Raw genomic sequence first — 27184 nt, 5'->3', positions numbered from 1 at the left:
GATGAGATTTAGCGATGCCACCTTTCCTAAAACCGGGAACAAAATTATGGGGTCAAACACAGATAACATACGAACTGGCTATAAATTTGTTTCAAGGGGCAACAGGAAAAAAACTAACTAGAATATCAAATCCACGATTTCACAGGTATTGTTGTGGACCATAGAGCTCTGTTTCTGAAAAAAGAAAAAGTCGATTTAAATTCTCTTTACAGAAAAATGGTAAGTAAATGATGGTACTGAGGGTTGAAGATGTGGCAAAAATGATGGGAAAAAAATAACAAATGACTAACATTTGAGAAGCTCTGAAATATGCAAGTATATCCGTGTACACGAACTCATTCGATCTTCAACCCACAGAGCAGAGGCAATCTGTCCATCTTAGAGATGAGTAAACTGAGGCAGAGAGAGGTTAAGTGATTTGGCTAGGGTCAAATGGCCAGGAAATGCAAGGGGCCAGGGCTCCAAATCCTGTTTTGTTTTGGTTTTTTTAATGCTGGCTCACATCTCAAGTTGATTCTTTTCCTCTGCCTGGTGGGCGAGTGCTGGTTTCGACAAGTAGAGGAGGCTGGAGGGTAAAATCAGGAGGTCCCTTTGGGCCTCCCTCCAACCATCTCTGAGTGCCCATCAGGGAGCAGGTGTCCCCACAGCCGGGTCTGAAGTTCTCAGGGCAAAAGGCAAGCATTGAGGCTCTGGGAGGAGGGGCCGGACACTCCTGCTGGTTGGGGTCTGACCCTCCCCTCTGTGGGGCAAAGAGAAGCTGTTCTTTCTGACTTGGTTCAGACTGAAGTGCAGAGACCCAGGTCCCTGTGACCCTGGCCACCAGCGAGTTCCAGGCTGCAGGTGGTGCCAGGCCCCTGGGACAGAGGTTGCTGGCCCTGAGGAGCCCAAAGGGGTGAGGGGGACAGTTTGCAAATGGACACAGAGATACGGTGCAATGCACACGCCCGGAGACTTTGAGCCCCACACAGAGCGGGGCATGAGGTAGGGACCCGGCACCTCTGCTTTTCCCGGCCACGGGGCAGAGGAGTGTGAGAAAGGGCTCTTGGAAAGAAAGAAGAAAACTCTCTTTAAATCCTGGCAGTGAACGGACTCTCCCAGGGCCAACCTTGGAGGGTAAGAAGGGCGCTCAGGAGCTGGCACAGCGTGAGCAAAGGCATGAGGGTTGGAAGATGTCTGGGGGTCTGCAGGCAGTTTGGGCAAAAGGTGACGCCAGACCAAGACAGAAAGCAGCCATTCGGCCAGCCCCTCCAGAGACGGAGAGGGGAGCTCTCGCCTGGCAGAACAAGACCTGTCGACTGGCCCTGGGACCTTGCAGAGAGCTGGGCCTGCCATGGCCAGCTCAGCAAGGAGCATTTACCTGGTCTCTTTCCTGACCATTCCATATCCTTCTGCAACTCTCACCCTGAAACCCCAGCCTGGCCTTCCCCCAGCCCGAAGCTGGGCGTGTTATTCCGCTCCAAAAGCACAGCGGAGTACGACTCCTTACTCGAGGAATGCAGGCTGCGGTCCTCCGAGCCGATGATGAAACGGGCTATTTCTGCCCCCCGGGGACATGAGCAGGCCTCCGGGCGCCGCTCCGGAGCACACACGCTGGTGTTTTTAAGATTTCCCTAAACAAGTGTTTTCCTTCGCACCTTGGGCTATTTTTATGTGAATCTAGGTGCTGGGCTGGCTTTAGAAATCGTTCTGGATGGAAGTTGGAATCATGGTTAGGGTCAGCTAAGCGGCAAGCAATTTCTCACTGCCCAAGTTATCTATTACCCGGGGCCGATCTGGATGTAAAAATAGCTGCTGAGGCTGTTTGTTTAATCTGACTGTTACTTGACACCACGCGGGTGTTGCAGCGGACTGTTTGCCTCTTCCCCACCAAGAACACCATTTGGTTTCCCCCAGCTGGGTCTCTATTTAGGTGCGTTTCACGGACTTCCAGTGTCTAGCCAGCTTCTGGTCGCTGCTTTTCCTCAGGTGGGCTGGTTTGTGACAAATAAGACGCCCGGGTCTTGAATCCATTTCCCTCTCATCTTTGGGCAGCCCAGCTAACGAGGGAAGACGTTTTGACTGCCAGGCAGAGTCGGAGCTCCCTCCCGTTCCTGGGGAGGCCCGGAGAGCAAGCAGCCGGAACACGGAGAGCGGGAGGTAGGGTGCAGATCCTTGTCTGGTGTCTCAGCATGGGCAGGGAAGGTGGCTCCGGGCCGCGCTGCTGGGGATGCAGTTGTGTGCCAGGGCACTGTGCAGGCTGGCGTCGGGGGCTGAGGTCCTCAGTGTGCTGGGTGTGCTGTGGGTGCTGGATTGCTGCATAGGCCGTGGGGATCCGCCATACCGAGTATACAGTATAGACATGCGTGACTTTGTCCTTCCGTGCATCTGTCAGGCGCTCTGCTCCCACATGGTGGAGCAGGCAGAAGCCTGTGGATGTGCCCAGGGCTCTGCATTGCCAAATGGGGACGACCCCACTATCACAGGTTCTGTGGCAGGAGACTGACTATCTCGTGTCCCCCAGTGCTGGGCCAGGTAGGATCCTACCAACTGTAACAAAGAGGACAATTGGTCATTTGGACATTCTGGCCCCTGGACTCTGAGAGCATGGGTGTCCTCCACATGGAGACTCCCACAGCCTGCATGTTTTCCCACCCCCTGGGGGTCTCGAACCAGACTCCGCAGAGGGGGCTTGGTCAAATCTTAAAATCGTATCTTTTTTTTCTCCTGGAGAAGAATTGATCATCGAGAAGAGCAATATGAATATGTGTGGAAAGCTAGATAGCCTTAAAAAATTATTATTTAGGACTTTAAAACACCCCCATGGATGTTGGTGATGGAGGACGCCATGCACATGGTAGGGCAGGGACTATCTGGGAAATCGCTGTATCTTTCACTGGATTGTTCAGTTTTGCTGTGAACCTAAAACTGCTCTAGGAAATAAAGGCTATTTTTTAAAAAATTAAATTACGGACCCTTTCTGTCAACACATCTAACCCAATTATAAAACACTCTATTTGAAGTAATGTTTTTAAAAACCTATAAGTATAGGGATCCTGGAGAGTAGATTAAACAAATGTTTGTGCTAAATGAGGTCCAATTTTCCAGCACTTGACTTCCCTTTACTAATAGTGGTTAGTAAGCTACGGCCTGGTTTTGTAAATAAAGTTTTATTGGCACACAGCCACCCTCATTCATTTACATATTGTCTATGGCTAGGATGCCTAAGGCCATGTGGCTGGCAAAAACAAAAACATTTACTGTATGACCTTTGCAGAAAAACTTTGCCAACCTCTGCCATACGAGAACATTCCTTGAGATGGCTCAATTTGATACACACACACACAAAAAAAAGTACTGGAAGTTCTAGCTGTGAAAACAGGCTGTGAGTGGGACCCTTCAGGACCAGGGGCTGGCTCTGGAGCCCCCAGTGCCTCCCCCAGGCCGGTTTTTCCAGTCTGGCTGGTCCAGGAAATGTTCAGTTTGCCACTGGGAGGTTAGCTTTGCTGTGGAGTGTGGGCTGGGCTGAGTGGGGCCGATTGTGCTTATCAGGATGGTTTATAAATAGACATCTCCGGGTGACCAAGTCCAGCGTGCGTCTGCCCCTGGGTCTTTGGAAGGAGAACAATTGCGCCTGCTCTCTGGTGTCCAGAGGCTCGCTGGGATGGGAGCAACTGTGCCTGCCGGGAGGAAGGGGGGCTGGCGGCCTGCTGGGTCCTGGAAACAGAGCGGCTTGGATCCCCTGGAAACCCGGGAGACAGAGGTGGGCGCAGGAGACGGGGACGGGCGCAGAGGGCCATGAGTCCTCAAGGGAAACATGCACTCTGATGTTTCTCACCAGGATGCGGGGAAGTGTCTGAACTTTTCTGATTTGCTCCCGACCCTACGGAAGCCCTAGAGGCCCTTACAGAAAAGGGGAAGCCCCAGGTCCGGAACTAGCCCCACCCCTGGAAATAGCCCCACCCCTCCAGGCCACGCCAGAAATCTCAGGAACTGAAACCTGCCGGCCGCAGAGCCAGGGCTGGGCTGTCTTCCTCACTGCGTCTCAGGATTTCGCTCCATCGGCCCAGCGTCACTGGAGAGATGCAAAGGGCTCTAAGAGAAGGTGGTCCTCATGAAGATACTCAGTGCTGACACTTCCCAACAGGCTGCGGGGGTCTTGGTTTTACTTCCATTTGAGGGTTTAAACCACATTTCACCAAATCCGGCCGATCCGTAGCCCTATAACTCAATCTTAGGTTTCATTTTGTTAGTTGGGAAAACCCAAAACGCCTTTCAGTTTCTGCTCCAAACCAGGGGTTGCAAGACACAAGCTGGCAGGGGCGGACAGACGTGGGAGGACAAAGGATAGGTCGAGGCACATGGATCAAGACCCAAAAATGAGCATATGGTGCACTGCTGAGATGATAAGTCATCATTCTGGAACATTTCCTGGAGGGGGCTGTGTGCGTGAGTAATACGGGGCCTCCTATGTCAGGATGGAGGCAGGGCAGGTACTCGGCTGAGCTCGGTTCTCAGGTGGACGACAGAAGACGGCTTGGTGCAAAGTGCATTTCCTTTGGGTGAGCTGGAGAGCAGCAGAGTCCAGGTATCTGGGAATCTGACAGCTGCAGGGGCCGAGGAGTCAACCAACCACAAACAGCTTCCTCCCCGGACCTGACAGACCCCCTTTCCTTAGTAGGAAGAGGAAAGGGACCCTTCTGGACCACACGTGACAGTGGGGAAGGGGCCTCCTCACGGCCTCCTATCTCTGCTTGGCCCACCCTCAAGGCTCCAGCCCAGAGGGGACGCGAGCACAGCGCAGGTGGCCGGGCACCACGGAAGGGCTTCTGAAACCCATGGAGATGCCCTCATGTGGCTTCAGCAGGACCCCAGGGGCTCCTAGGCGCCTCTGCATGCTGGATGCTGTTCCCTGGCTTCTGTTGGTCCTTTCTGTCCCTGAGGGACCCCTTCCAGGGTGGACTTGAGCTACTAGGGGGCTGCAAGGCTAGGCTAAGGGAGGGACTTGGTCTCAGCCACCTCCCTTCTTAAGGCCTTCCCCTGAAGCTTAAGGAGGGCCTGGGGTAGAGGACACTCTGAGATTCGCCCGTGTGACCCAGGGCTTCCCCACTCCCTGCCGAGTCTGGAGGCTGTTTTCTGGCCTCGTGCCTCTCAACCTCACTTGCGATGGAGCCGCCCCCGGCTGTCCTTGCCATGGGGCAGCCTGGCCATATGCAGCACCACCAGCTCATCCCCTCCCCTGGCCCTGGCTCTCCCTCTCTGAGGCAGGTCAGGCCCAAAGGCCGCAGAGGTGAAGGGGTCGGAACTCAGACCCACCGGGCCAACCCCACCAGCTCAGAGCTATTTCTCGCCCACAGTTCACCCACCATTTTCATCACCGCAGTCACCAGCGGTGTCGTTCCCATGTGCAAAGCACTTACGTAGGTGGTCTGGTTTATTCTCCCAGTCATCCAGCACGGTAGGTCTTATGATTCCCTTCCCAGAGGCAGGCGCTATGGCTCAGAGAGGTTAAGTAACTGGTCCCAGCGTGCACAACCAATGAGGGGCTGAAATGTAAACGTAGACCTGCATCCAAAGCCCGCATCTTTTCTTCACTCCCCCCATACCCAGAGCTCACGTCAGCATCCAAAAGAGTGTCCACCCAGGAGGTCGGTCCACTCACCAAAGAGTTGAAATGTTCCTTAGAAAAGCTGTGCGTGCCTAGGCAGGCCGGTCCAGAGTTTCGGGGTCTGGGCACTGCTCAGGCCTGCTGGAGGCGCTCGGCAGGGGAGGGGTCTGGATTCAAGGTCAGCTCTGCCCTTCTCGCCGGCCCCCGGCCTCAGTTGGTTGATGGAACCCGGCCTGGGTTGATGGGAACACCAGCGGATCCCCTCTCAGAGGGCCCTACAAGCAAGCACTAAGTGAGCAACAGGTGAAAGGCACTGGGCATGTGACGGAAACACGAGAATGGCTTCCTCCCCTCCACGCTCTCCTCTGTCGTTTGTTCTCTCCTGCTTAAACTCCGGCTTGAGTCTTGACTTCCAGAGGTTGTTAGAGAGAAATGCCAGGGCTTCACGGTTCAGCCGATCCGTGCTCTTTGCTCGCTGGAGAGAAGCTGGCGCCACGGAGGACCGACCCCATCCTCACAGTGACCGCTGGGCGCTCACACATCGTTACTACCGCCCCTCTTGCACCAAGGAGGGTCATGGATCTGTGCACCTTTAGCGCTTGGGGTGGAGGACCCAGCCCGCAAGGGGAAGTGATGTCCCCACTACGGCCACCTGGGCAGCATCTGGGCGCCACAGAGCACCCGAGCACATCAGCCAGGACGCCCGCTCTGCCCCGCCAGCCCCTCCCTAGGAAGAGAGGGAGGCTAAAACTGAGGGGACACACTTACCTAACTTTAATCTTAGATCTCCAGGGCAAGGGCAGGAGGCTAAATTGTGACTGAGCGTGCGAGGCTCCCCCAGATTAGTTCGGTGACTGCCTAGGAGATGCAGGCATGTTGTCTGGGGGGAGCGCTGTACAAGCACGGATGCTGCAAGAGGACAGCCACTCTGTTCTACCAGCAAGGGAGCTGAGTGGTGGGCAAAGCAGAGAAACCAGACAGAGGGTAAAGGGGACAAGGGAGCGCTCTGGGCAGTGGACCCCTCGCTTCTCTCTCCCTCGCATCTTGAGGAAAGGCAGAGTCATCCTAGACACCCTCAAGCCCCCAGGCCCTGGATTAAGCAGGTTGCACGGTGGGGATGATAGTGTCATTTATTGACAGCTACAAGGTGTCAGCCCCCTCACAGACACAAATTCATCAGGTTCTCACAACGACCCCATGAGGCAGGTCCTACTATTAGTCTCGCCTTACAGATGAGGAAACCAAGGCACAAAGAGGTGTCGTAATTTGCCGAGGGCCACTCACGGCTAGCACAGCTGGGACTCATGCCCACAGGGGCCTGGCTTCAGGCCATGCACTTCCCGCCATGTTACGGTGCCCCCGTCTGGGGACTAGAAATCATGCGAGCCAGCATTTACTGAGCACCTACTGTGTGCTTGACGTACGTGAGTTCATTGAACACACCACAGTCCTGGCGGGTGTTATTACTGCAGTGGTGGATTGGTGGCCCTTCCCTGCATGGTCTGCTTCAAATACCCAAGGTCTCTAGCCGTGGAAGCTTCCATTTATCAAGTCCTTGCTCTGTGCAAGTCTCTTCTGGGCTTCTGACACTTTCTGCCTCTGCCCTTCCCAGCCACCCAGCGAGGTGGGTATTGCTGCTGATGAATGGATGGAGGCTCGGAAGGCGAGGTAACCTGCTGAGGTGGCACAGCGCGAGGAAACGGGAGCACTGATCCGACTAACCCTTGCACTCTTCGCACCTCCCTCTGCTCTGTGCCCGGGCTGGACCCGGCCGGGCGCTGGTGTATAGACCAGCAGCCAGAGCGCATTGGCAGCTGCCTTCAAGAAAGCTCTGCCTGGGGAGCCCTCTCTGCTTCCACCGCCTGGACCCTGCAGCCTGCACTGTCCCCTCCATGTCCTCTCCTCATAGGTGACTGTCCCTTGGAGAGGGGGCATTTCTGATTCATCTCTGTGCCCCACCCAGGCATAGCCTGCCCTGCAGCAGCCCCAAAGCAAGGCAGACACGGCCCAAACCACAGTCGTTGACAACCAGGAGACCCAAATGGCCCAAGAACCTATGACTTGTCAATAGAACCTTCTGGAAAGGGGTACAGCCTCCAATCGCTCAAGGCCCAGGGCAGAGGCGCTCTGTGTGTGGCCCCAGGCCGGGCAGCACCAGCATCCCCCGTGCTCTGCCCCACCCCACCTCCCGGGTGAGCATCTCTGGGGGGCCGGCACTCTGTCTAACAAGCCCTCCAGGGCCTTCTGAGAAGTGAGGACCACGCCCTGTGGAAGGAAGGGGGGCAAGCTTCCCTGGTGTTCTCAAACAGGAGGAGATGCTCCAACGAGCTGATCTTTTCACATCGACTGAAGCCATAGTTTCAATAGCCCTGCCTGTTGCAGGAGCATCTTCCATTTCAAACTTTGAAAGGTAACCTGGGGGCCACGTCTGAATCCTTCTTCTTACCTCTGTAAGTGTCCCCTGAGGAAGTCCATGACCAAGGCGGGACGCTGTCAGCACCGTGACGGTGTCCCCCGCGCCGGGAAAGCTTCTCCCACTTTCTTCCCTGGCAGAGCCCGGCTCACCGCCGCCATGCTGGTTGGACAAAGGACAGTTGTCATCTACCATCCAGCCATCTGCCATCTACTTCCCAGCCTCCAGAAGGACGGCCGGGGACAGCCAGGCTCCAACATGTGGGAGGTTTAGGAATTCCCAGTGGCTCCCTCACACCCCAGATACAAAGGCTTCCTGGCCATCCAGGGACAGGGATGATTGGCGCCCTCTGGGATGCCCCTCCTAGGCAGCATGTCCAAGGGGCTCCTCCAGCTTGACTAAAGCAAATGCTCCCTGGTGGGAAGAGAAAGACCGTGAGAGACAGAAGAGAAGGTGCTGAGAGAGGCTGCCACTCCTCCTTACCCAGCAGGGACACATGGCAGACAGAGACCCACACACCCACGCCCCACCTCCCCTCGTCCCATGCGATGCCTCTCTTTGCCTTGGCTGCCCAGGGAGGGCAGAGCCATGTAAAGCAGAGACCCATGCCTGAATCCTGGGTCATCTGCTCCCGGGCTGTGTGACCTTGAGTGAGTTCCTTAAACTCTCTGATCCTTAATTTCTCCACCTCAGATTCCTTTGGCATCAGCTTTACCTAACTTGCCCAGTGGCTGTGACCACTGAGTGAGATCATGGATATAAAGCACATGGCAGGTAGGAGGAGCTGGATAAATAGGATGGCCACCTGGAACCTCCCAGCAGGGCGCCACGCTCAGTGCGGGCTCTCCTGCTTCTCTGCTCTTGCCACCCAGGCCTGCAGCACTGGTGTACAGGTGGGGAAATTGGGTCCACAGATGGTGAGGTGAACTCTGCAGCACCCCTGCCTCCCATGGTTCTGGGAGCCCTGCCTAGAACCTCCTCTCTCTGCCAAGCCTGGGACACCCCAAGGCTGCTTCCAAGGGGTGCCCCTCCCCATGTTGCCCTGCTCCCCGCCCAGGGGCTGGACAGAGGATGGTTGCACAGGGACTCAAGGACCAGGCTGCCGGGTTTGCCTTCTTGTCAGCCCCAGGTTACAACAACAAGCCTGAGGCTCAGAGAAATTGAGTGACTTGTCCAAAGTCTGTCTGAGTCCTCAGTTCTTGCCTGGAGAGCCGTGTGCCTGTCAGGAAGGGGCAGGGCAGGCGTTCGAGGCCTTTTTGCCCCTGATGCAGACCCCTGGGTGGGATGGGGTGCAGAGAGTAGAAGGACGTCCTGTGGCTGCGGGTCTTACGATGAGCTCCAAGGAGACCTGAGGGTGAGAACCAGGAGTGTGGCGGCTGGGGGCAGCCAGGGGAGGGGCCTCCGAGCAGAGGGGTCCCGGCCTGCGGGACATATATATATGTCTCTGAGCATGTTCTGCACCACGATGTAAAGGCATTTCTTAATGTGTGTTGAGGGGAGAACAAACAAGTGTGGCACCTCTCCTGGGAGACATGCAGAGAGAGGGTGTGCATGTAATTCCTGTGCTGCCCAGCAGCCTGCAGGGAAAGCATGGGGCTGCGGTGGCCAGGGCTCACTGGGCCTCGTCCTGTGGAGGTGTCCCCTGGCTGAGGCGGCCCCAGGACCTGGTGAGTGAACATCTGGAGACCTGAGGACCGATTTCATGACAATGCCTCTCCTCGGCCCTCTCCAGCGTGGGGAGCAGCCCCAGGGGAGGGGGAGGGGTGCAGAGCCAGGTTGAGTCTCATTGTCCCAGTTTTGCAGACGTAGGTAGAGGTCAAGTGACTTGACCAGGACTCCGCCCGGGTCTCCAGCGCTTCCCACTGCCCAGAGCTGCCTGTTTAACTCCTGTCTCACGTCAGCTCCTGCAGAATCCAGAACCCAGGGCGAGAGGTTCCTGGGAAATGTGGAATGAAGGAATGAAGGAATGAATGAATGAATGAATGGACAAACAATGTTCCAGAGTCTTGGCTATGCTCTTTCCTCGATTCTATAACAGCGTCCTCAACCAGGGGCGATTCTGCCCCCAGGGCCTTTGGCGAAGTCCACAGGGTCAAGGGTGAGAGATGCTGTCATTGATACACAGGTGTGTGTCATTAGCTCCATTATACAGATGCGAAGCCTGAGGCTCAGAGATGCTGTAACTCAGCCAGGGGTGTGCCTAGCGAATACAGTGTATCAATGGGGCAAGGCCCAGGTCCCAGTGGGACCCACCGTTTTGGTGGCCCCGTGTTTCTGAAAGAGCTGCATGTCCCCCTTCCGGTGGCTACCGGCCCTGGCCTGGCCTGGCAGTGGGTATGGCCCCGGGAGTTTGGGTTGGGACTATCAGGGAGGTCAAAGGTTCAAAGGGCTGAGCAGTGGAACCATTTCTGCCAGTCTGTCCCCCGCTGGTTTCCAGCATCTCGCCTCTCAGGCAGTTCCCCTGCGACCCTTCCTGGGCGGCACGAGGGAGGCCAGGGCGGGGTTGTTTGGGCTCAGCTCTTTTCTCTCCTACTTTCACCTTTGATGCCAGCGTCATTGCTCCTATGAAGGTAATCGGGGCCCCTCTGAGCCCACAAGGAGGACTGAGGGCCCCCACCTGGCCACTGAGTCTGAGACCCTCACATCTGCACAGAGGTCCCAGTGGAGCAGCATTGAGAAGCTGGGCATCGCCAGGCCAGGGTTCCTCCTGGTCGGGGGGAGCGTCCAGGGACAGCCCTGGCCCAGTCCAGCCCATCTGGCCACCAGGAGCTCCACAGAGTGATTCCGGCCACCAGAAATGGCGAGAAACAGTGCTGCTGATGGCCTTTGTGGAGTGAGACCCCTGCCCAGGTCTCCTGATGGAAGCAGCTGCGAGGGCGGTGGGAGCCTGCGGGATTCAGAGGCCCCGCACCGCGTGAGGGCCCACCGCGTGCGCCTCGTCCCAGCTCTGCCATGATGCCAGGTCAGCAGTGGGAATTCCATCATGGAAATCGGCCAGCGCTGCAAAGCAGGAATTCTGCCCCAGAGAGCCCTCTGTTCACCACGGCTCAGCCCCCCTGGCCACACAACCAAGGAACGGGAACAGGGGCCAGGAAGGCCAGGTTGCCGGGAGACTCCTGGAGCCCAGCCGGTCTCTCTGTCTCTCTCCTCCCTCTCCGTGCCTTCCTGCCTTGCTTCTCCTCTTTTCCCCTGCAACTGGGTCCCCCCAGATGTATGATGCCAGGTGCCCGCACCCTCTCATCCTGGGGAGCTCTGGATGGACCCGGCCCAGCCTTCCTAGTGCCAGGCTCCCTGGCCTCCACCTGCAGACACGGCCCCAGGTCTGGGCACTGCTCAGTGGCTCCTGAGGAAACGTCCCGTCCAGACACAGCAGATCGGCTACCCAGGCCGGAAGTGGGAGTCAGGCTGGGTCGAGCGCTGGGGAAAAAGCTTCTCCCCGCCCGGGCTCTCTCCTGAGGACAGCAGAACACCCACAGCAGCTGTGACCACCCACTCACAGCCGCTCCGCCAGCCCAGCAAGCCCGGGCAAGCTCGTTTCTGCAGCCACATTCCCTGGGACGTCCTGGGCTTTGAGGCCCCCGACACATGACCTGATTCAAGGAGGATTCAGACCCGTGCCAGGCCAGCGCTGCCATTGGGGCCCCCAGTACCAGCCACACGGTGTTCCCAAGGCTGGGTGGAGCCACCCTCGTCCTCTCCCAGGAGCCTCAGGGTCAGTCTGAGCGCCCTCAGCTTTCCCAGTCTGGCTCCTCAGTTGGGACCATTCAAGCCAGACCAGGCCAGGATGCAGGCTGACCCCCCGTCCTGCCCTAGGGTGCCGAGTACCAGACCAGCGGAGCCAAAATGGCCAAAGCCGATGTGTGACGACCTGTGTGCAAAGCAAAGCTGCGTTTTACATGCATAAGAGGCACTGCCCAATGGGAGCCAATCATCCAAAGCCATCGAGGGAAACATGGCCCAGCATCCTCCCACAGTTATCCCCGTTCCACAAGGCAAGGGCCCGGGTCAGCCCCGATCGGCTGTACCTCCAGCACTGCAACAGGGGTGGCGCACGGTCACGCCTGAGGAACAGCTGTTGGGTGAATGAATGCGTGAAAGAGCTTCAAGTGGGGCTGGGAGTGCCCATGTTTTCTTCCAGGAAAATATAAACAAACTTGAAATTTCTGATTTCCAAAAGGCAAAACGGGCTACACAGGGCAGAGCCATTGCCACACTGGGGACAGCTGAGGGGAATCTTCATGGGGGCAGAAAGCAGGGCCCCGGGGCCAAAGGCAGGTGTGATCCCAGCTCCAGCACTCTGCAAGGGACAAGCAGGTAACCCAGGTGGCCTCAGTTTCCTCATCTGCAAGGTGGGCAGAGGGGCCCACCCTGTGGAGTTTCAGCACAGAACAAGTGAGCGCAGGTTCATGCGGCAGCAGGCCTGAGGCCAGCCACTCCGTGGACACTCGACACGCGTCTGCTCCCCTCTCCCTAAGGACCCCAACCGAGGAAGTCCATTTTGCCATTTCATTCTTCACCTTGTAAAATACAGGACACAGACAAGGACATTCTCTCTGAAACAGCCAAGCAGGAGGGCTATTGGCAATTGCACAGAGAGGTCAAGAGCTTGGCCCAAGACTAACCAGCAAGGTCCAGAGCAAGGCACTGGTCAGCTGCAGGGCGGCATGGTGGAGGCTGTGTGTGCAACGTCTGTGCGTTCACAGGCTGGAACGGGCCATCAGTGCACAGACAGGGGGCTGTCCTGGTTCACTGCACCAGACTCCTCCTCAAGGCATGCCAGCATCAACGTCTCAAAAACCACCCAGAAAGAGGAGCGAGAGGAATCAATTCCAATCTGTTAGGGCCTTCTGGGTGTGATAAACCCAACCCTGTCATCTCCTCCAGCGTCCTGCTTCCCCAGAACTGAGAAGTGAAAACCCCATTCAATTAAGGTAATTAAATAGACCCAGAGAGCCGGGGCTCCAAACCACACTACAGGCAAGTGGTCAAGCCAGCAGCAGAGCAAACCCCAACGGCTTCCTGTGCAAAGACGGCCGGAACGAGAGGAGAATGAAACGGTGGCCTCTGCAGCTCGGGAGGGTGCCCTGGGCCTGCAGAGCGTCCCTCCCAGCTGTGCAAGGACCAGCCACCTGAACCCCATGCCCCGTAGTCCACCTCCCCAAAAAGGAGGGACCCCGTACTCATGGCTGAACCATCAGTTCCACTCTGCAGTTGTCTCAAAAAACTAAGCCAAGAAGATTCTTGAGACGTGAACAGAAATGAAAACCCTTCTTTTCTCCACCTGTCTTCCATTCTCCCTTGAACTCCAGGCCACAAGCCAAGGACACACCCATTTGCCCCTGAGTCCACAGAGCAGAGGGTCAGGGTTCCATCCCAGAGAAAGCACAGCATGGTCAAGTGGTGAACTCAAGCTGAATCCCAGCCCCCATTCTCTTCTTTACATGCTGTGTTACACTGAGCAATATTCTGCACCTCTCTGTGCCTTTATTTCTCCACCTGGAAAATGGTAATAATAAGGCCCGTTCACCCCACCTCACTGGGATCATGAGAATCAAACAAGATAATGGGTGCCAAAATGCGTCTTGAATGGCAGGGTGACAGGCAGACATGAGTCATCCCAGGATTGACTCACTGGATTGGCTTCCTCTCCTTGTGATCCACTTTGGATCCTAAAAGTTGGTGAGGACCTCAGGTTGTCAGAAAAAATACAGGATGCCCAGTGAAATCCAAATTTCAGACAAACAATGAATACCTATTTTTAGTATAAGTACGTGATGATTAATTTTATAGAGAACTCTGACTAGTACAAAGTATATCCCAAATATTTCTGGGGACATACCTATACTAAAAATGTGTTAGGGCCCGCCCTGGCTGCCTAGTGGTTAAGTTCGGTGAACTCTGCTTCAGCATCCCAGGTTCAGTTTCCGGGCTCAGACCTACACTGCTCTGCTGGTGGCCATGCTGTGCTGGCAGCCACATACTAAAAAATAGAGAAAGACTGGCACGGATGTTAGCTCAGGGCAAATCTTCATCAGCAAAAAAAAAAAAAAAAAAAGTGTTCACTGTTATTTGAAATCCAAATTTCACTGCGTCCTCTATTTTTACTTTGCTCAATCTGGCAACCTAGCCATGCCAGACGACCCACTGCTCCTTCCCTTTCTATATCCTAACCCCAGGACCACACAGGCCTGAGTCCCAAGCCCATGATTGTGCACAGTCACATGGACGATTCGGTGCAGGAGCTGGGGATCCCCCGGGGTCCCCAGTCAAGGCTCTGGGCCTGTGAGCCCGTCACACTTCCTCAGCTTTGGGGCCCAGATGAGTGGCTGTGTGTGGAGATCTGGAGCCGGGCCTGTAGAGGGTGACACGGACCCGGCCACTTCCTGTCCGCAGAGCCTGGGGCAGGCCAGCAGAGGCTGAGCTGTGTGGCCTCTCAGGCCTGGACTGGCCGGCAGCCAGGAGGCCCTGGGAGACAAGGAGAACGTGGGGAGACAGGGCTTTCAGCTCTCCATTTGCACGCTGCGCACGCAGCCCACCTCTGTCATCACCTCCTTGTGGCCCAAGACGTGCACTCAGCAACAGCAGCTGAAGACATCGACGAGCGACCACCAGGCACCAGGAATCCTGTCAGTCAAAGACGAAGCAGGCCAGGGACCTGGCTCCCAGGAGTTTGCTGGAAACACAGATTCACAGCAGATAAAGTGGAATAAAGCAGTGCAAGTGATCTTTTAAAACTTCTACAAGGAACAGGAGAACAGGAGGAAGTGGTCAGCAGTTGGTGGCCAGGGGACAGAGAGAGACATTCCAAACAGAGGAGCCACCACTCCAAGGAGCCAAGCGGGGACACCCCTGGACCTGCAGCTCCTTCACCTCACGCACCACAAGCCTGGAGGGATGGGGGAGCTGGGGAGAGCTCCAGCTTTCCCACCAAGAGCACCTTGAGGGTCCCGCCGAGACATCTGTAAGGGACCAGGAGAGAGAGAGAGAACTGTATCTGCACAAAGCAGCATATTCCAGTCCACGATGGTTTGACAGCATGGCGCAGCGCAACATGGGGAAAAGCCTCACGTGAGAAAACATTGTGGAGCTGGGGTTTGGTGACGACTGGGCAAAGGATGTTTCACTGTTCGTTGCAAGAAAAAGTTGATTCATGGATGCACGCTTAGATTTGGTGTGTTTGATACACTCTGATTCAAAAAGATGACCCCGGCAATAAGGCATCCTTCAGGGTAATTCTCCCAGCATCCAGCCCACAGGCAGACCCTTCACGCCCTCCCCGATGGCTGAACTGGGAAGTTCAGTCCAGTAATTCAAGCCCAGGGACCCTGCTCGCCCTCGTACAGTCTGGGGCTTTGCAGAAGCTGCTTGACCTGATACAAGCTTGACCAGCACCCAGCGCCTGGTGATGGAGTGTGGGAAGACCAGATAACGGGGTGCTGTTGAGTTCTCAAGCGTTGCCCGTGCAACACAGGGAGAGGCCAATATTTCATCTCTGACACCCAGAACTTAGATAACGTATCAGTTAATGACCATTGGAAACGCGGCTGTGAACAACACTCCGGTTAACGTACTCAAGAAATATCTGCTGGACACTGGCCCTCCAGAGGGATTCAAAGCCATATCCCAACTTGGAGCTCTGAGTGCAATTAGAGAGACAAACGGTGAAATGGCAAAGTCACGAAGGCACTTCTCATGTCTCCCTGATGAAAACGTGAGCCGATATCCACCTAAAAAATCAAGCCTGACGTGACCGGTAGATGCCGCAGTGCAGACGAACGCCTTCACCACGCCAGCCTGTTAGCCGTCCCTAACGATAATCTCCTCCACCTGCTTCCACCTCTTACCACACGCAGATCTCATATATTTTCGGGCTTGGAATCAAAAAGTAAATTAAATCCACTTGGATGCAAATTCACTCATTGAAATTTGTGATAACTGACTTTCAATAAAATAAGTCCTGCCAGGCTGGTCAATAGTGTGAATAATACCACGACAGAGGTGGAGGAATTCACTCATCTGTTTGACAGATATTTCTGGAGCTGTGCTCTATACTCCATGAGGAGGACGGCCTGGAGAGCCAGGCAGACACGGCCCCGACAGCAAAGCACCCAGGCTAGAGGATAGACAAACATTAAATAAAACCACCCCATTAAATACTTAATTACAATTATGGTAAGCACTGCAGAGGAGATGTGCATGGCAGGCTATGGAAGCATGTAACGGAGAACTTAAAACAGCCCTGAGAAGGGGCTGGCCTGGTGGCACAGTGGTTAAGTTTGTGTGCTCTGCTTCAACAGCCCAGGGTTCATGGGTTCAGATCTCTCGGTTGTCATACAGTGGCGGTTGCATGTTGCTGTGATGCTGAAAGCTATGCCACCGGTATTTCAAATACACCAGTGTCACCCATGGTGTATTTCAGCGGAGCTCCCAGACTAGGACAGACTAGGAAGAAGGACCTGGCCACCCACCTCCGCACAAAGTGGCCATGGAAACTCTCTGAAGAGCAGCAGGGCACTGTCTGATACAGCACCAGAAGGGGAGAGGATGGCGCAGAAAGACGGGGCAGGGTTCCGCTCTGCGGGACACGGAGCTGCTGGGAGTTGCGATCGACAGGACAGCACTAACAACTAATTCATTCGAGCAGATGCCAAGACCTTATTTACAACATGGCTCAGCAAAATGCAGTCTCTCCTCACTCACGCCACCTGAGGATAAATCACGCCCTTTTACCTGAGACGTGCTCCGTGAGCCAGACTGCTCACCGATGCAGGCTGCCTCCTTCAACGGGTCCAAAGCAGCGAGCAAGCCAGTGTTGGGCTGGCCTCGGAACAGTGCAATTCAGCGCCCGTGCCACTGAGCCATGCACCCAAGCATGGAGGGAGAGGTCCCCTAAATGTTCCCAAATCAAGGCCGCCATGTGCTTCTGCACCTGTGGCTCCTCCACGTGCCACACGGGTTGATTTCATCCTCATCCCTAAGATGAACATCGGTGGAGCTGCAGGCACAAATGGTCCATGTGAATTTTTCAGATGGCCTCAAGACCCAGGGCAGGCGTCCTCCTCAATAGCATTTCTCCTTCTTTCTTACTCCTTCTTTTCTGTGCCTCGGTTTGCCCTCCAGAAAAATTCGGGATAAAGATACCCAATTCAGAGCATTGCCACAAACGTTCATTCGGCTTCCAGGTTGGTGTGCACAGTACACAAAAGCAAATAAGGCTGTCTTCCTGGGTTCAAGGCATTTTCTTTCTAGTTGAGGAGAGAAAGAAGCAATCAGCAGCGCCTAAAACATATGATATATAATTATGATATATAATCTAAAGAAAAGGGAAACCCAGCGTGCCGTGGGGACTCGAAGGAGAGCCTGGGAATCAGGGACAGGACGGGGCCAACCATATGGCAGTAGACACAAAACAACTCCATGCGTCTCCAAAGAAATGTGCTCCACAAATCTGAGTTATTAGGATTATTAATATTATTAATAAACTACCATGAACTAAATTAATCCAGGAGCTGTGAGATGAGGAAGGTCTCGTGGAAGCCCCAAGGGTCTGCATTTAAAATTTGCAGAGTGGATTTATTTTAATTAGTTTACACTTCATTCTGAAGCACTCTTAAAATTCTCCTGGGCAGCTTTTTTGCTCTTTTAGCTGTCAAAATACATACTCCAGCCTCCTGCCAACAATAAATCGAACGGTGAGCTACTGCTTGCTGAGGAGATTCAAGTTCGGCCACTCCCGTTCTCTTTGCAGTTCTCTTTACTGCAAAACCCGAGATATTAATTCATACGGGAAAAGGACCTATGGTCAGATTTAATAGCAAAAAATAATTCGCAACTGGGCCAATCCTATTCGAAACCCCAAAGGCTTAAAACAGGTTCCTAAGGATTTCTTGGACCAGAGACAAATTAACGAATGTTGGAAGGGATAAAAATTGACTCTATACTGGTTTTCACCAAAAAGGCCTATGTTTGGAATTTTGTTAAGTGTGGACTAAAAACAGTTTGAAAGCCAGTTGTTTCACTGACGTTTCAAGACATCTTTTGCACTGAACACATGCTTGGCCTTTTGAGTTCCACTGAAATTATTTTTCTTCTTCTTTCTAGATGGGTAGTGATGACCACAAACATAAGCATGAGAAGAAGTTTTAAAACTACAGATTCTAAAGCCCAGCAAGACAGGCACCCGCAGCCCCCACTGCTGTAACAGGTATGGAACCAGCTCAAGAGCTGGCGTCTGGAAACACCTCAGGCTGTCAGCTACGATGCTGAGGGTTCCACTGGGCAGGGCGGGACCAGGGATAGGAGTGGGAAGATGAGGCCAGATTTATGACAGTCCCCTCTGAACCGAGGAAAATCAAAGCAGAGCTGAAGAAGTTACCTGAACGAAGCTAGCAAAAGGGAAGTCTCTCTTTTTCCTGAGGGAGAAGGAATGTGGTTCTTTTCTGAATACTCTAAATATCAGTAAATATCATCACTGTTAGGAATTAGGACAGACACCCAAGATCACTTAGGGTTCTGTGGCCACACATGACGGAAACAGAAATTGGACAAACGAAGCAGAAATGGATAAGTATTAACAAGAAATTGGAGCCCTGTAGACTCAAGATGAGGCTGAAGTTCTAGGCTGGGAAAGGACGAACAGGGAGCTCCGCCTCTGCAAAGATGTCTGAACACATTTCCATCCTTGCGTCGCTCCAGGAGAAATGGTCCAGCGGGGCTGGCCTGGGTCTCATGTCTGCGCCCAGGGAGGTCTCGGCAGGCACCTTGACTTACAGCCTCGCCAAGACTGAACACCATGGGAGAGGAAATTCCCCAAAAGTCTCAAGTGTTTTTACTTAGAGGGGGATGCCACCCTCAGCAAATTGGCCTTTAGTCATCATTGCCTGTCCCTCAGGGTTGCAAGGTGAACGCCTCCGTGTCACGAGTTGCATTGTATGCCCCCAAAATTCACATGCTGAAGTCCTTACCCCCCAGGACCTCAGATCTTATTTGGAAATAGGGCCTCGTAGGTGTAATTACTTAATATGAGGTCATTAGGGTGGGCTCTAATCTGATAGGGCTGGTGTCCTTCTCAGAAGGGGAAATCTGGACACAGAGACACACGCAGAGGCAAAAGGCACAGAGAGAAGACAGCCATCGACAAGCCAAGGAGAGAGGCCTGGAGCAGATGCCGCCCTCACAGCCCTCCTGCTGACACCTCAATTTGGGACTTCCAGCCTCCAGAACTGCGAGATAGTAAATTTCTCTTACTGAAGCCATCAGTTTGTGGTCACTTTGTCACGGAAGCCCCAGCAAACAAATACACTCCATTTCAGGCATTGCGTCTGCATTCAAAACAGGAAGAAAGGGAACCAACGGAGTGGAGACAGCAGAAAGGGGAGAACTTTTCCCAGACACCCGAATGCTTCTATCTGTGTGACCAGAACCGTGTCGCGTGGCCCCGCGAGTTGCATGGGAGTCCAAGAACATGAGCATTTTGCTTCCACAGCCTGTAGAGAGGAAGTGGGTCAAGGAGCGAGGCTGGCCAGCCAGCAGGGTCTGAGGCTGCCGTTCCCCTTTCCCGCGGCCATCTAAAAGGCACGTTCTGTGCTTTCTGGGGAGCAAGCAACCTGCTTTTCAAGGCAGGGCTGAAGACACGGAAACCGAGGATGTAAACCTCAGAGCAAGTCTGTCAGTCATTTGCTGCAACTCAGGGTCGTTTCCCGCCTCCAGCAGACCCAGCTCAGGTCTTTCATTCATAAAAGCAAGTTAGACTGCCAATGAATCAGCACTGGAAATTCACCGGAGTGCTGTGGTCAAGAGAGGGGAAACAAAAACCTCAAGGAGTCTGGCCTCCAGGACAGGAAGACAAACACCACCACCGCTAGTGCGGCACCATCGGGCCGGCGTGGGAGGCCTCGCGCATGCGCCGTCCCGCACGGGATGCCCAGGTAGGACCGGGAACTCCTGACGCGCGGCCCTACCTCCCTGACAGGAGCACCTCCATCTTCCATCCCCTAAAAGTCCTGACAGTGTTCTTCCTGTGGCCAGCCAGGCAGGAAGGGAAGATTGCAGCCTCGCCAGCTCCTGCTGCTGATGTGAACGGGGCCAGGTTTCATCTGTCAGCTGAGGACTCCCAGCGTCCTCCTGGAGTCCCTCCTCTTGGGCCCGGTTTAGGGTCTATACTTGCTATTTTATCTAACTCTTAACATACTTATTTATTTACCCACTGCTCCAGGCCAGGCTTGTTCTAGACATTGGACATGTGTATCCCAGTGGTGGTGGTCAGGGTCCCAGCAGGAAGCAGCATCCTCAGACGGGATCCAGAAAGGAATGCGATGTATGACCTCATACCCATTAGGATGGCTCCCATCAAAAACAAACCAACCAACAAAAACCAGGAAATCACAAGTGCTGGCAAGGATGTGGAGAAAGCGGAACACTTGTGCACGGTTGATGGGAGTGTAAAATGGTGCAGCCACGGTGGAAAACAGGATGGCAGTTCCTCAAAAACTTAAAAATACAACTGCTGTATGATCCAGCAATTCCACCTCTGGGTGTGTGCCCAAAAGAATTGAACGCAGGATCTTGAACAGATATTTGTACACCCGTGTTCGTAGCAGCATTATGCACAGTAGCCAAGCCATGGAAGCAAGCCAAGTGTCTATCAAGAGATGAATGAATAAATAAAATGGTGTACATACATACAATGGAATATTATTCAGCCTTAAAAAAGGAGGAAATTGTGACACATGTTACAAAATGGATGACCCTTGAGGACATCATGCTAAGTGAATAAGCCAGTCATAAAAAGACAAATACTGTATGATTCCACTCATATGCGGTACCTAAAGTAGGCAAATTCATAGGGACAGAAAGTAGAATGGTGGTTGCCAAGGGCTGGTGGGAGGGGAGGAAATGGAGGGTTAGTGTTTAATGGGTACAGAGATTCAGTTTGGGATGACGAAAAAGTTCTGGAGATGGATGGTGTTGATGGTTGCACCACAATATGAATGTACTTAACACTGCTGGACTGCACATTTAAATGGTTAAGTTGGTTAATTTTATGTCATGTATATTTCATCACGATTTTCAAAAAAAAAGAAGAAAAAGAGAACATAATGAAGGAGCTATAAGAGAGCTGTAGGCAGAATCAGGGAGACCCCAGGATGTGGAGTTAATCAGGAAGTGTGTGAGGCATCCTCCCCACAGCCCCAGGCCCAGGGGAGCAGTGTTGCTGGGCTCAGCGAGTCAGGGCCCAGGGGAGGGGCCGTACTGCAGGAGGACTGCAGCATTGCCAGATCCGGATCCACCACCAGGAGCAGGGATGCGGGAGGAAGGCCAGGGATGCTGGCGGCCCCTCCCTCCAGGCTCCTACCAGCACCTCCCATTGGCCACACCCACGGGCGAGTCAGAGAGTGAAGGACTGCAGGCCATGCAGGGTCTTGGGGACTGTGCCCTCTTGGGGTGGCTCTAGGACAAGGACAACCAGCAAACAGACAGCCTAGTGTCTCCTGAGCTCCTGGCCCTTACAGTCTAATGAGGGGATAGGCAACAAAGACGTAAATTTCATTTAAATGGTGCTCAGTACCACAAAGAAAATAAACCGGGCCCTGTGAGAGAGAGAGAGGAGGGGACACCCCATGGAAGGTCAGGGCAGGTCTCTGCAAAAATGACACAGCTGAACTTTCTCTGCAGGGCAGGCTGGAGGACCGGGGAAGAGTGGATGTTGCAGCTCCAGTCCGAAGACCGGAGGCAATTCCCCTCTTCCCCTGGGGATCTGTCTTTTGGATTCGGCCCACCCACACTATGGAGGGTAATCTGCTTTCCTCAAAGTCTATTAATTTAAACGTCAATTACATCCAAAAAAATACCTTCATAGCAACGTCTAGACCAGCATTTAACCAAAAACTGGGCACCAGGGCCCAGCCAAGCTGACACATAAAAGTAACCATCCCGGGCTCCATTACCCATCTGGACGAGCACGTAGTTCTTGTATGGAGACGCTAGGCTGGATGTCCCGTTCACACTCTGCACTTCTTTCTTTTGCAGAGAAAAAAGGAAATCCTACTTTGCAGTTGCACCTGATCAACGGGAAGCTCTCATTTTGTGGGAAGAGCGCAGCACCTAACCCTTTGAGAATCATCACCCAGAGGCGCCCACTGGCTCACTGGAGACAGTCTTCCTAGCCCAGAGACGATGCAGGGGAATAAGAAGTGCACGGACGGGTTCAGCGACTCCTCGAGCATCGGCAGTGTGCTGGACGATGCAGACAGGGAGGTGAGCAGCCTCACAGACCGGGCGTTCCGGAGCCTGTGCATCTCAGAGGACACGTCCTTCAACGACGCCGACCTGGGCCTCTCCCCGGATACCACCCGGCAGGTGTTTGGGAATTTTCACCACACACACAGGAAGAGCGGCCTCTGGAGCCAGTTACCGTCACAAGGCACCGAGCACACAGGCTGGGCGGCCACGTTCCACCAGCAGCCCAAGTATGTCCAAGGGGAGGAAAGGTACCCCAAAGGCAGCCCCCCACTGACGCCAGCCCAGAGGAGACTGGAGGTGCCGGTGTCGGGCCTGAGGAGCAGCAACAAGCCTATTTCTAAAGTGTCATCGCTAATTAAATCCTTCGACAGGACCGAGAGCCAGCGCTGTGACAGCAGGCCACCTCCGGCTCTCAAAAATGCCCCCAAGTTTGCCCCTCTTCCGGAAAGTGGTGTCAACTTCTGCTTCGATTCTGCCTTTCTGACCGTCAGGAGGGTGCCGGCCGAGGTCTCCAGCAGCCATCAGGGGAGCCACCAGCCCAGCAGGAAGCCCGGAGAGCAGGAGACCCCGGAGAATCCCGAGATGGCTTGTCATGGCTCCAGCAGCTTCCTGCCCACGCCCGAAAATGCAGCCAGCTCCTTCGAGTCGAAGTTCCCCTCTGCGCCCCACAAGTCAGCCAAGGGTGAGCCTGGAATAGGCAAGGAGTGGCCTCGCAAGGGGACCTTTCTGCACAGTGAAAACAGTGCTTTTGAGTCGTGGAATGCCCACCAACCGAGGCTGCCCGAGAGAAAGGATGCCACCAACGCCGTCCCGGAAAGCAAAGCTCCCCAGCGTTACGAGGACACGCCCTTGGTAAGAGAGCCCCAGGCCCCTGAGCGCAAAGTCTCTCCCTGCCCGGTCCGGGCCAGCTGTGGTCAGGAAGAGAACAGGCTGGGAGCAGGGGCCGTCTCCACATCTGCATCCTGGGGATCTAGGGATCCAGGAGCCCAGGTATTCGCTGTAGAGGGAAAAGCTCCCAGCTCCCAGCCTGACCCTCAGCTGAAGCCAACACAGCCCCCCTGGAGGAAACCAAAGACTGGCAGAGGAGGGAAAGAAAGTCTGCAGGATGCTTCAGAAGAGAAGAAGCAGGCCAGCCGACGAGGCCCAGCCTTGTATACGAAGCACAATCCCCAGGGGCAATTTCCAGAAAACGATGCTCTTGACATGCCCGTGGACCCCAATGAGCATTACAATCCTCCTTTTAACATCAGTAAGCTTCTGACCCCCGTCATCCCCACCAAGAATGTCCTGGATTCATCTGACGGCCAGCCGGGGGAGACAACCTCCTCACCCCCAGGCCAGCTAAATGGCTACCAGGAGAAGGAGCCCAGTGACAGTCAGTCTCGGGACAGCTACAAGTCCAGAGCCCCCAGCCTCCTGTTCAACCTCAAAGATGTGCGGAGGCGCGTTAAGAGCACCTACAGTCCCTCCCCTCTCTTGAAAGGCATGGATGAGAAGACCAGAGGCAAGCAAGAAGCCGTGAGCAATGGTGTCATCCTTCCCAATGGGCTTGAGGACAGTCCTCCAAATGAGCTTTCCAGGGAGAGACCAACCGATGCCCCTTCTGGATCGCACAGCGGTACCCAGAAGGACCCTACAGCCGACCCCAGCACAGCCGCTGCAGACAGCTATCTGACTCCTAGTTCACCTCCAGCTACCGCCAACGCCCCCTTCTGTGTCAATGGGGAGGCTGCCGACAGGAACAGCTATGAGAAGCATGACACCGACGGGGAATTGGAGGCGGGTGCGGCCAGGTCCAGCTGGTGTCCAGACTCCAGGGAAGTGGTGTCCAGGTGCCCCAGGAAGCACCTGTCACTGAAGCTTTGCAGCAGAGAGCCTGAGGTGGGGAGGGCAGAGGAGAAACCGAGGACCCCCAGCCTGGAGAATGGGTTCTTGAGATCCATCTCCCAAGAGACAGAACCTGAGAGAGAGGCAGGACTTCCGAACCCAAGCTTCAACCCGAAATTCTCCCCGGGGCCCCTCTCTCCTGAGGAGGAAGATGTGTTTTACAGTGACAGCCAGTCAGATTTCATGCCAGCCCTCAAAAGCAAGGCCAAAGTCAGCACCAGCTCTTCAGATCAGTCCTTTGCCTCCTTTGAGGATCCGCAGAAGACGTGGTTCAGCGAGGGCCAGTGGGAAGACAGGAGGAATGAGGCGAGTGCAGGTGCCGGTCAGAAGGACGAGAAGGAGAAAGTGATGGGGAAAGATGAGCTACAGTACTGCGCCTTAAGCAATGGGCCTGCGTGCGCAGAGGAGCACGGGATGGGGGAATCGTTGCAAGGAGAAGGGGACCGTTTGTCTGGAGGTAGACCCCGGAAGGCGTCGAGAGAGGGAGCAAATTTCAGAGGCACTCGGATAGGAGGAAGTAGGGACACAGCCTTTTCACAAGCCAAAGACCTTACCCCCTCACCATCTTCCACTTCAAACAAGCACATACTGTTTGCAATTAAGGACAACACCCTCAGGGCCACCCCCGTGATAAAACCCATCATGCTGCCTCTCCTGAGGGCCCTGTCCTCAGAGGACCCGCTGGGCAGTGGCCACAGAGGGGAGGAATTGCCAAGGCCAGGCTGGGGCGAGGATGCTGGTGCGTGTGCCTCTGAGAGCCAGGACACACCCAGCACCCCGACACCCGCTAGCACGCGGGGCACATACTTGAAGCACATGGCCCATGAGGGTGTGGAGGACCACGGGTGGGCGCCCAGCACGGCCAGGATGGAGACCTCCCAGCCAGCCCCAAAGGAACATGTCTCATCTCCTCCACTCATGGGAGAGAGTGAAGGGCTGAAGCCACCCGCAGATGCCGCATGGAAGGTCATGGCGAGTGATGGCAAGAGCAGTTCCCCAGAGCAGAGGAAGCTGGATGCTCCAAGGTGTATCCCCACAATTGCTTTGCCTGAAGGCGACTTAGAAGACCAGCCACCTCCTCAGCAGCTCGAGACCTGTTGGGAAGAGCAGGCGCAAGATTTCAAAAGTCACTTTTTGTCTACACCCAGAGCAGGGCCCCTGGGGAGAAGAATGGTCCCCGGCGAGATGGCTACTTCCCCCAATACCAGTTCCCTGGAGGAGAGCAGTGTGTGCTCCCCTGCCAACAACAGCATTTGGGACGATGCTCCCCAGGCCCCCAGCGACCTAGGCCTGCTGCCAGGGGACCCTCCCCGAGCCAGCCCCTGGGCCAGCCCCGGCCATGCCAGGGTCACCCGGAGGGAGGACCTGACACATGCCCTCACGTGGGAGGCCGGCTCCGACCCCCAACTTGAGCCGTCCGCCGAAGACCTCAGGACACTGTCTCCACGAGGCTCGCTGCTGGACGTGGCCCCCGGCTCGGCGGGCCTTCCAGAGAAACCGGAGCCTCCTGCTCAGCTGGAGAGGGCGGCCGGCAAGCCACCTGCCGTCCCGCCCAAAACAGAGAAGGCCCTGCGGCGGGCAAAGAAGCTGGCAAGCAAGAGGAGAAAGACCGACCAGCTTCAGGAAAAACATGGTGAAGCCCGGGAGGAGAAGCCCTTCCCAGAGGATGCGGAGCGCAGGCCGCCGTCACCCGGAGAGAGGCCCCGAGCCAGGTTCCCAGCGGTCCGAGCCCTGCCACCCCCCATGCACCGCCACTCAGTGTCTGCCTTCTCAGAACCAGTCAGGAGGCGGCCAGGGGGGCCCCAGTCCCTCACGCCCCTGCCCCCTTACCCTGCCACCCAGAAGGTTCTCCAAGACCCTCAATCTGGAGAGTATTTTGTCTTCGATCTGCCACTCCAGGTGAAAATCAAGACCTTCTATGACCCAGAGACAGGCAAATACGTCAGGGTCTCCATCCCCACCTCAGAGAGGGGTTCCCCTGAGCAGCCCCTGCCGGACACGCCTGCTGCTCCCTACGTGCTCTACCCCGGCTTCCAGCCCCTGCCCGTGACAGCCTTGATGCCACTGCGCTGCTCCTCCCAGCTCTCCACCCCCACCTTCCTCAGGCAGGGCCCTCGCGCCACGGAGCCAGCCAGTGCCAGGCCCCAGAGCGCCCGCGAGGCTGGCCTGCAGCAGACCCCTGGGCCTCCAGGCGACCCCACCCAGCACTCTGCAGGCCAGCGCCCCAGCGGGCCTCCCCAGAGCCCAGGGGAGGAGGGAGGAAATGCTCCAAGCCTGGGCATCATCTCCACCAACGACCTAGAGGACTTTGCCACAGAAGGCATTTCCTGAGAACTACAGCTCACTCACCCCCGCCCCAAAGAAACCCAGAAGAGCTTCCCTCCCCCTCCCCAAGAACATCAATCACTTACACACACACACTCGTGCCCCACACACACACATACACACGCCCCAACACATACTTAGCCATTTGAGATCCCTAAAGTCTCAAAGGAAGTGGGGATCCTGAGCAACCCCCCCGAAGGGCTCCCCAGTGCTCCCACTTCAGGAAGGTGCTGCTTGCATGACCCGGTCCCTTCTAAGCCCATCCCAGATGTCAGATCTGCTCCACTTCTTTTCTCCTCCCCACCCTGCCTCCCTGTCCTCCTTTGGCCCTGCCGCTGGGGTGCATCCACCCTGTTCCTAAGGGCTGTTCTGCTCCAGCACCCCCACCCACCCCTTCTCAAGGGCAGGACCGGGCAGTGAGCAGACCCTGAGCCCCCAGAAACGCTGCACCTGCTGAGGCCTGCCCCGCAAGCGGCTGCCCAGCGCAGCCCCTCGAGGTCGGGCCTGGCACAGAGGGTGGCGACTCCACCCTCACCCTCACTCAGACACAGCTGCCTTCCAGCTCACCTCGGGCGGAGAGGGCTGAGGACCGACTCGAGGCAATCTCGCAGAAATGTTTATTTGAATAGAATGGGTTCTCTTCACTGAGGAAATTTTCCTCCGAAGGCTATTTTCTGATAAAGAGAAGGCTACCTTGGAAAAAGTGAAACAAGTTTGCAGATGTGGTTCTGTCA

General features: G+C 55.2%; 1 protein-coding gene and 1 long non-coding RNA gene across 13 annotated transcripts in view; one reads left to right on the top strand and one right to left on the bottom strand.

The window, feature by feature from the left end:
• LOC139082700 (uncharacterized) overlaps window positions 1-1774 on the bottom strand; it is a 4733-nt gene extending 2959 nt beyond the window's left edge. The window contains exon 1 of the long non-coding RNA XR_011538910.1: window positions 1358-1774. This is a non-coding gene — a long non-coding RNA (uncharacterized lncRNA). The remainder of the gene's footprint in view (window positions 1-1357) is intronic.
• C1H10orf71 (chromosome 1 C10orf71 homolog) overlaps window positions 1-27184 on the top strand; it is a 27447-nt gene extending 263 nt beyond the window's left edge. The window contains exons 2-6 of one of the 12 annotated variants that reach the window (XM_070615337.1): window positions 146-219; window positions 2032-2136; window positions 18099-18201; window positions 21672-21789; window positions 22026-27184. In XM_070615337.1, the coding sequence (XP_070471438.1) occupies window positions 22173-26456 (4284 nt within the window). In that variant the 5' untranslated portion in view covers window positions 146-219; window positions 2032-2136; window positions 18099-18201; window positions 21672-21789; window positions 22026-22172 and the 3' untranslated portion in view covers window positions 26457-27184. Of the gene's footprint in view, window positions 1-145; window positions 220-887; window positions 1114-1578; window positions 1966-2031; window positions 2137-18098; window positions 18202-21671; window positions 21790-22025 lie in introns of those variants that run through there. The other 11 variants (XM_070615340.1, XM_070615343.1, XM_008521978.2 and 8 more) reach the window with 11 other exon arrangements.

Source organism: Equus przewalskii, chromosome 1 (assembly GCF_037783145.1).
Source record: "Equus przewalskii isolate Varuska chromosome 1, EquPr2, whole genome shotgun sequence".
Taxonomy (NCBI): Eukaryota; Metazoa; Chordata; class Mammalia; order Perissodactyla; family Equidae; genus Equus; species Equus przewalskii.
This window is presented reverse-complemented; position numbering and strand designations above follow the sequence as displayed.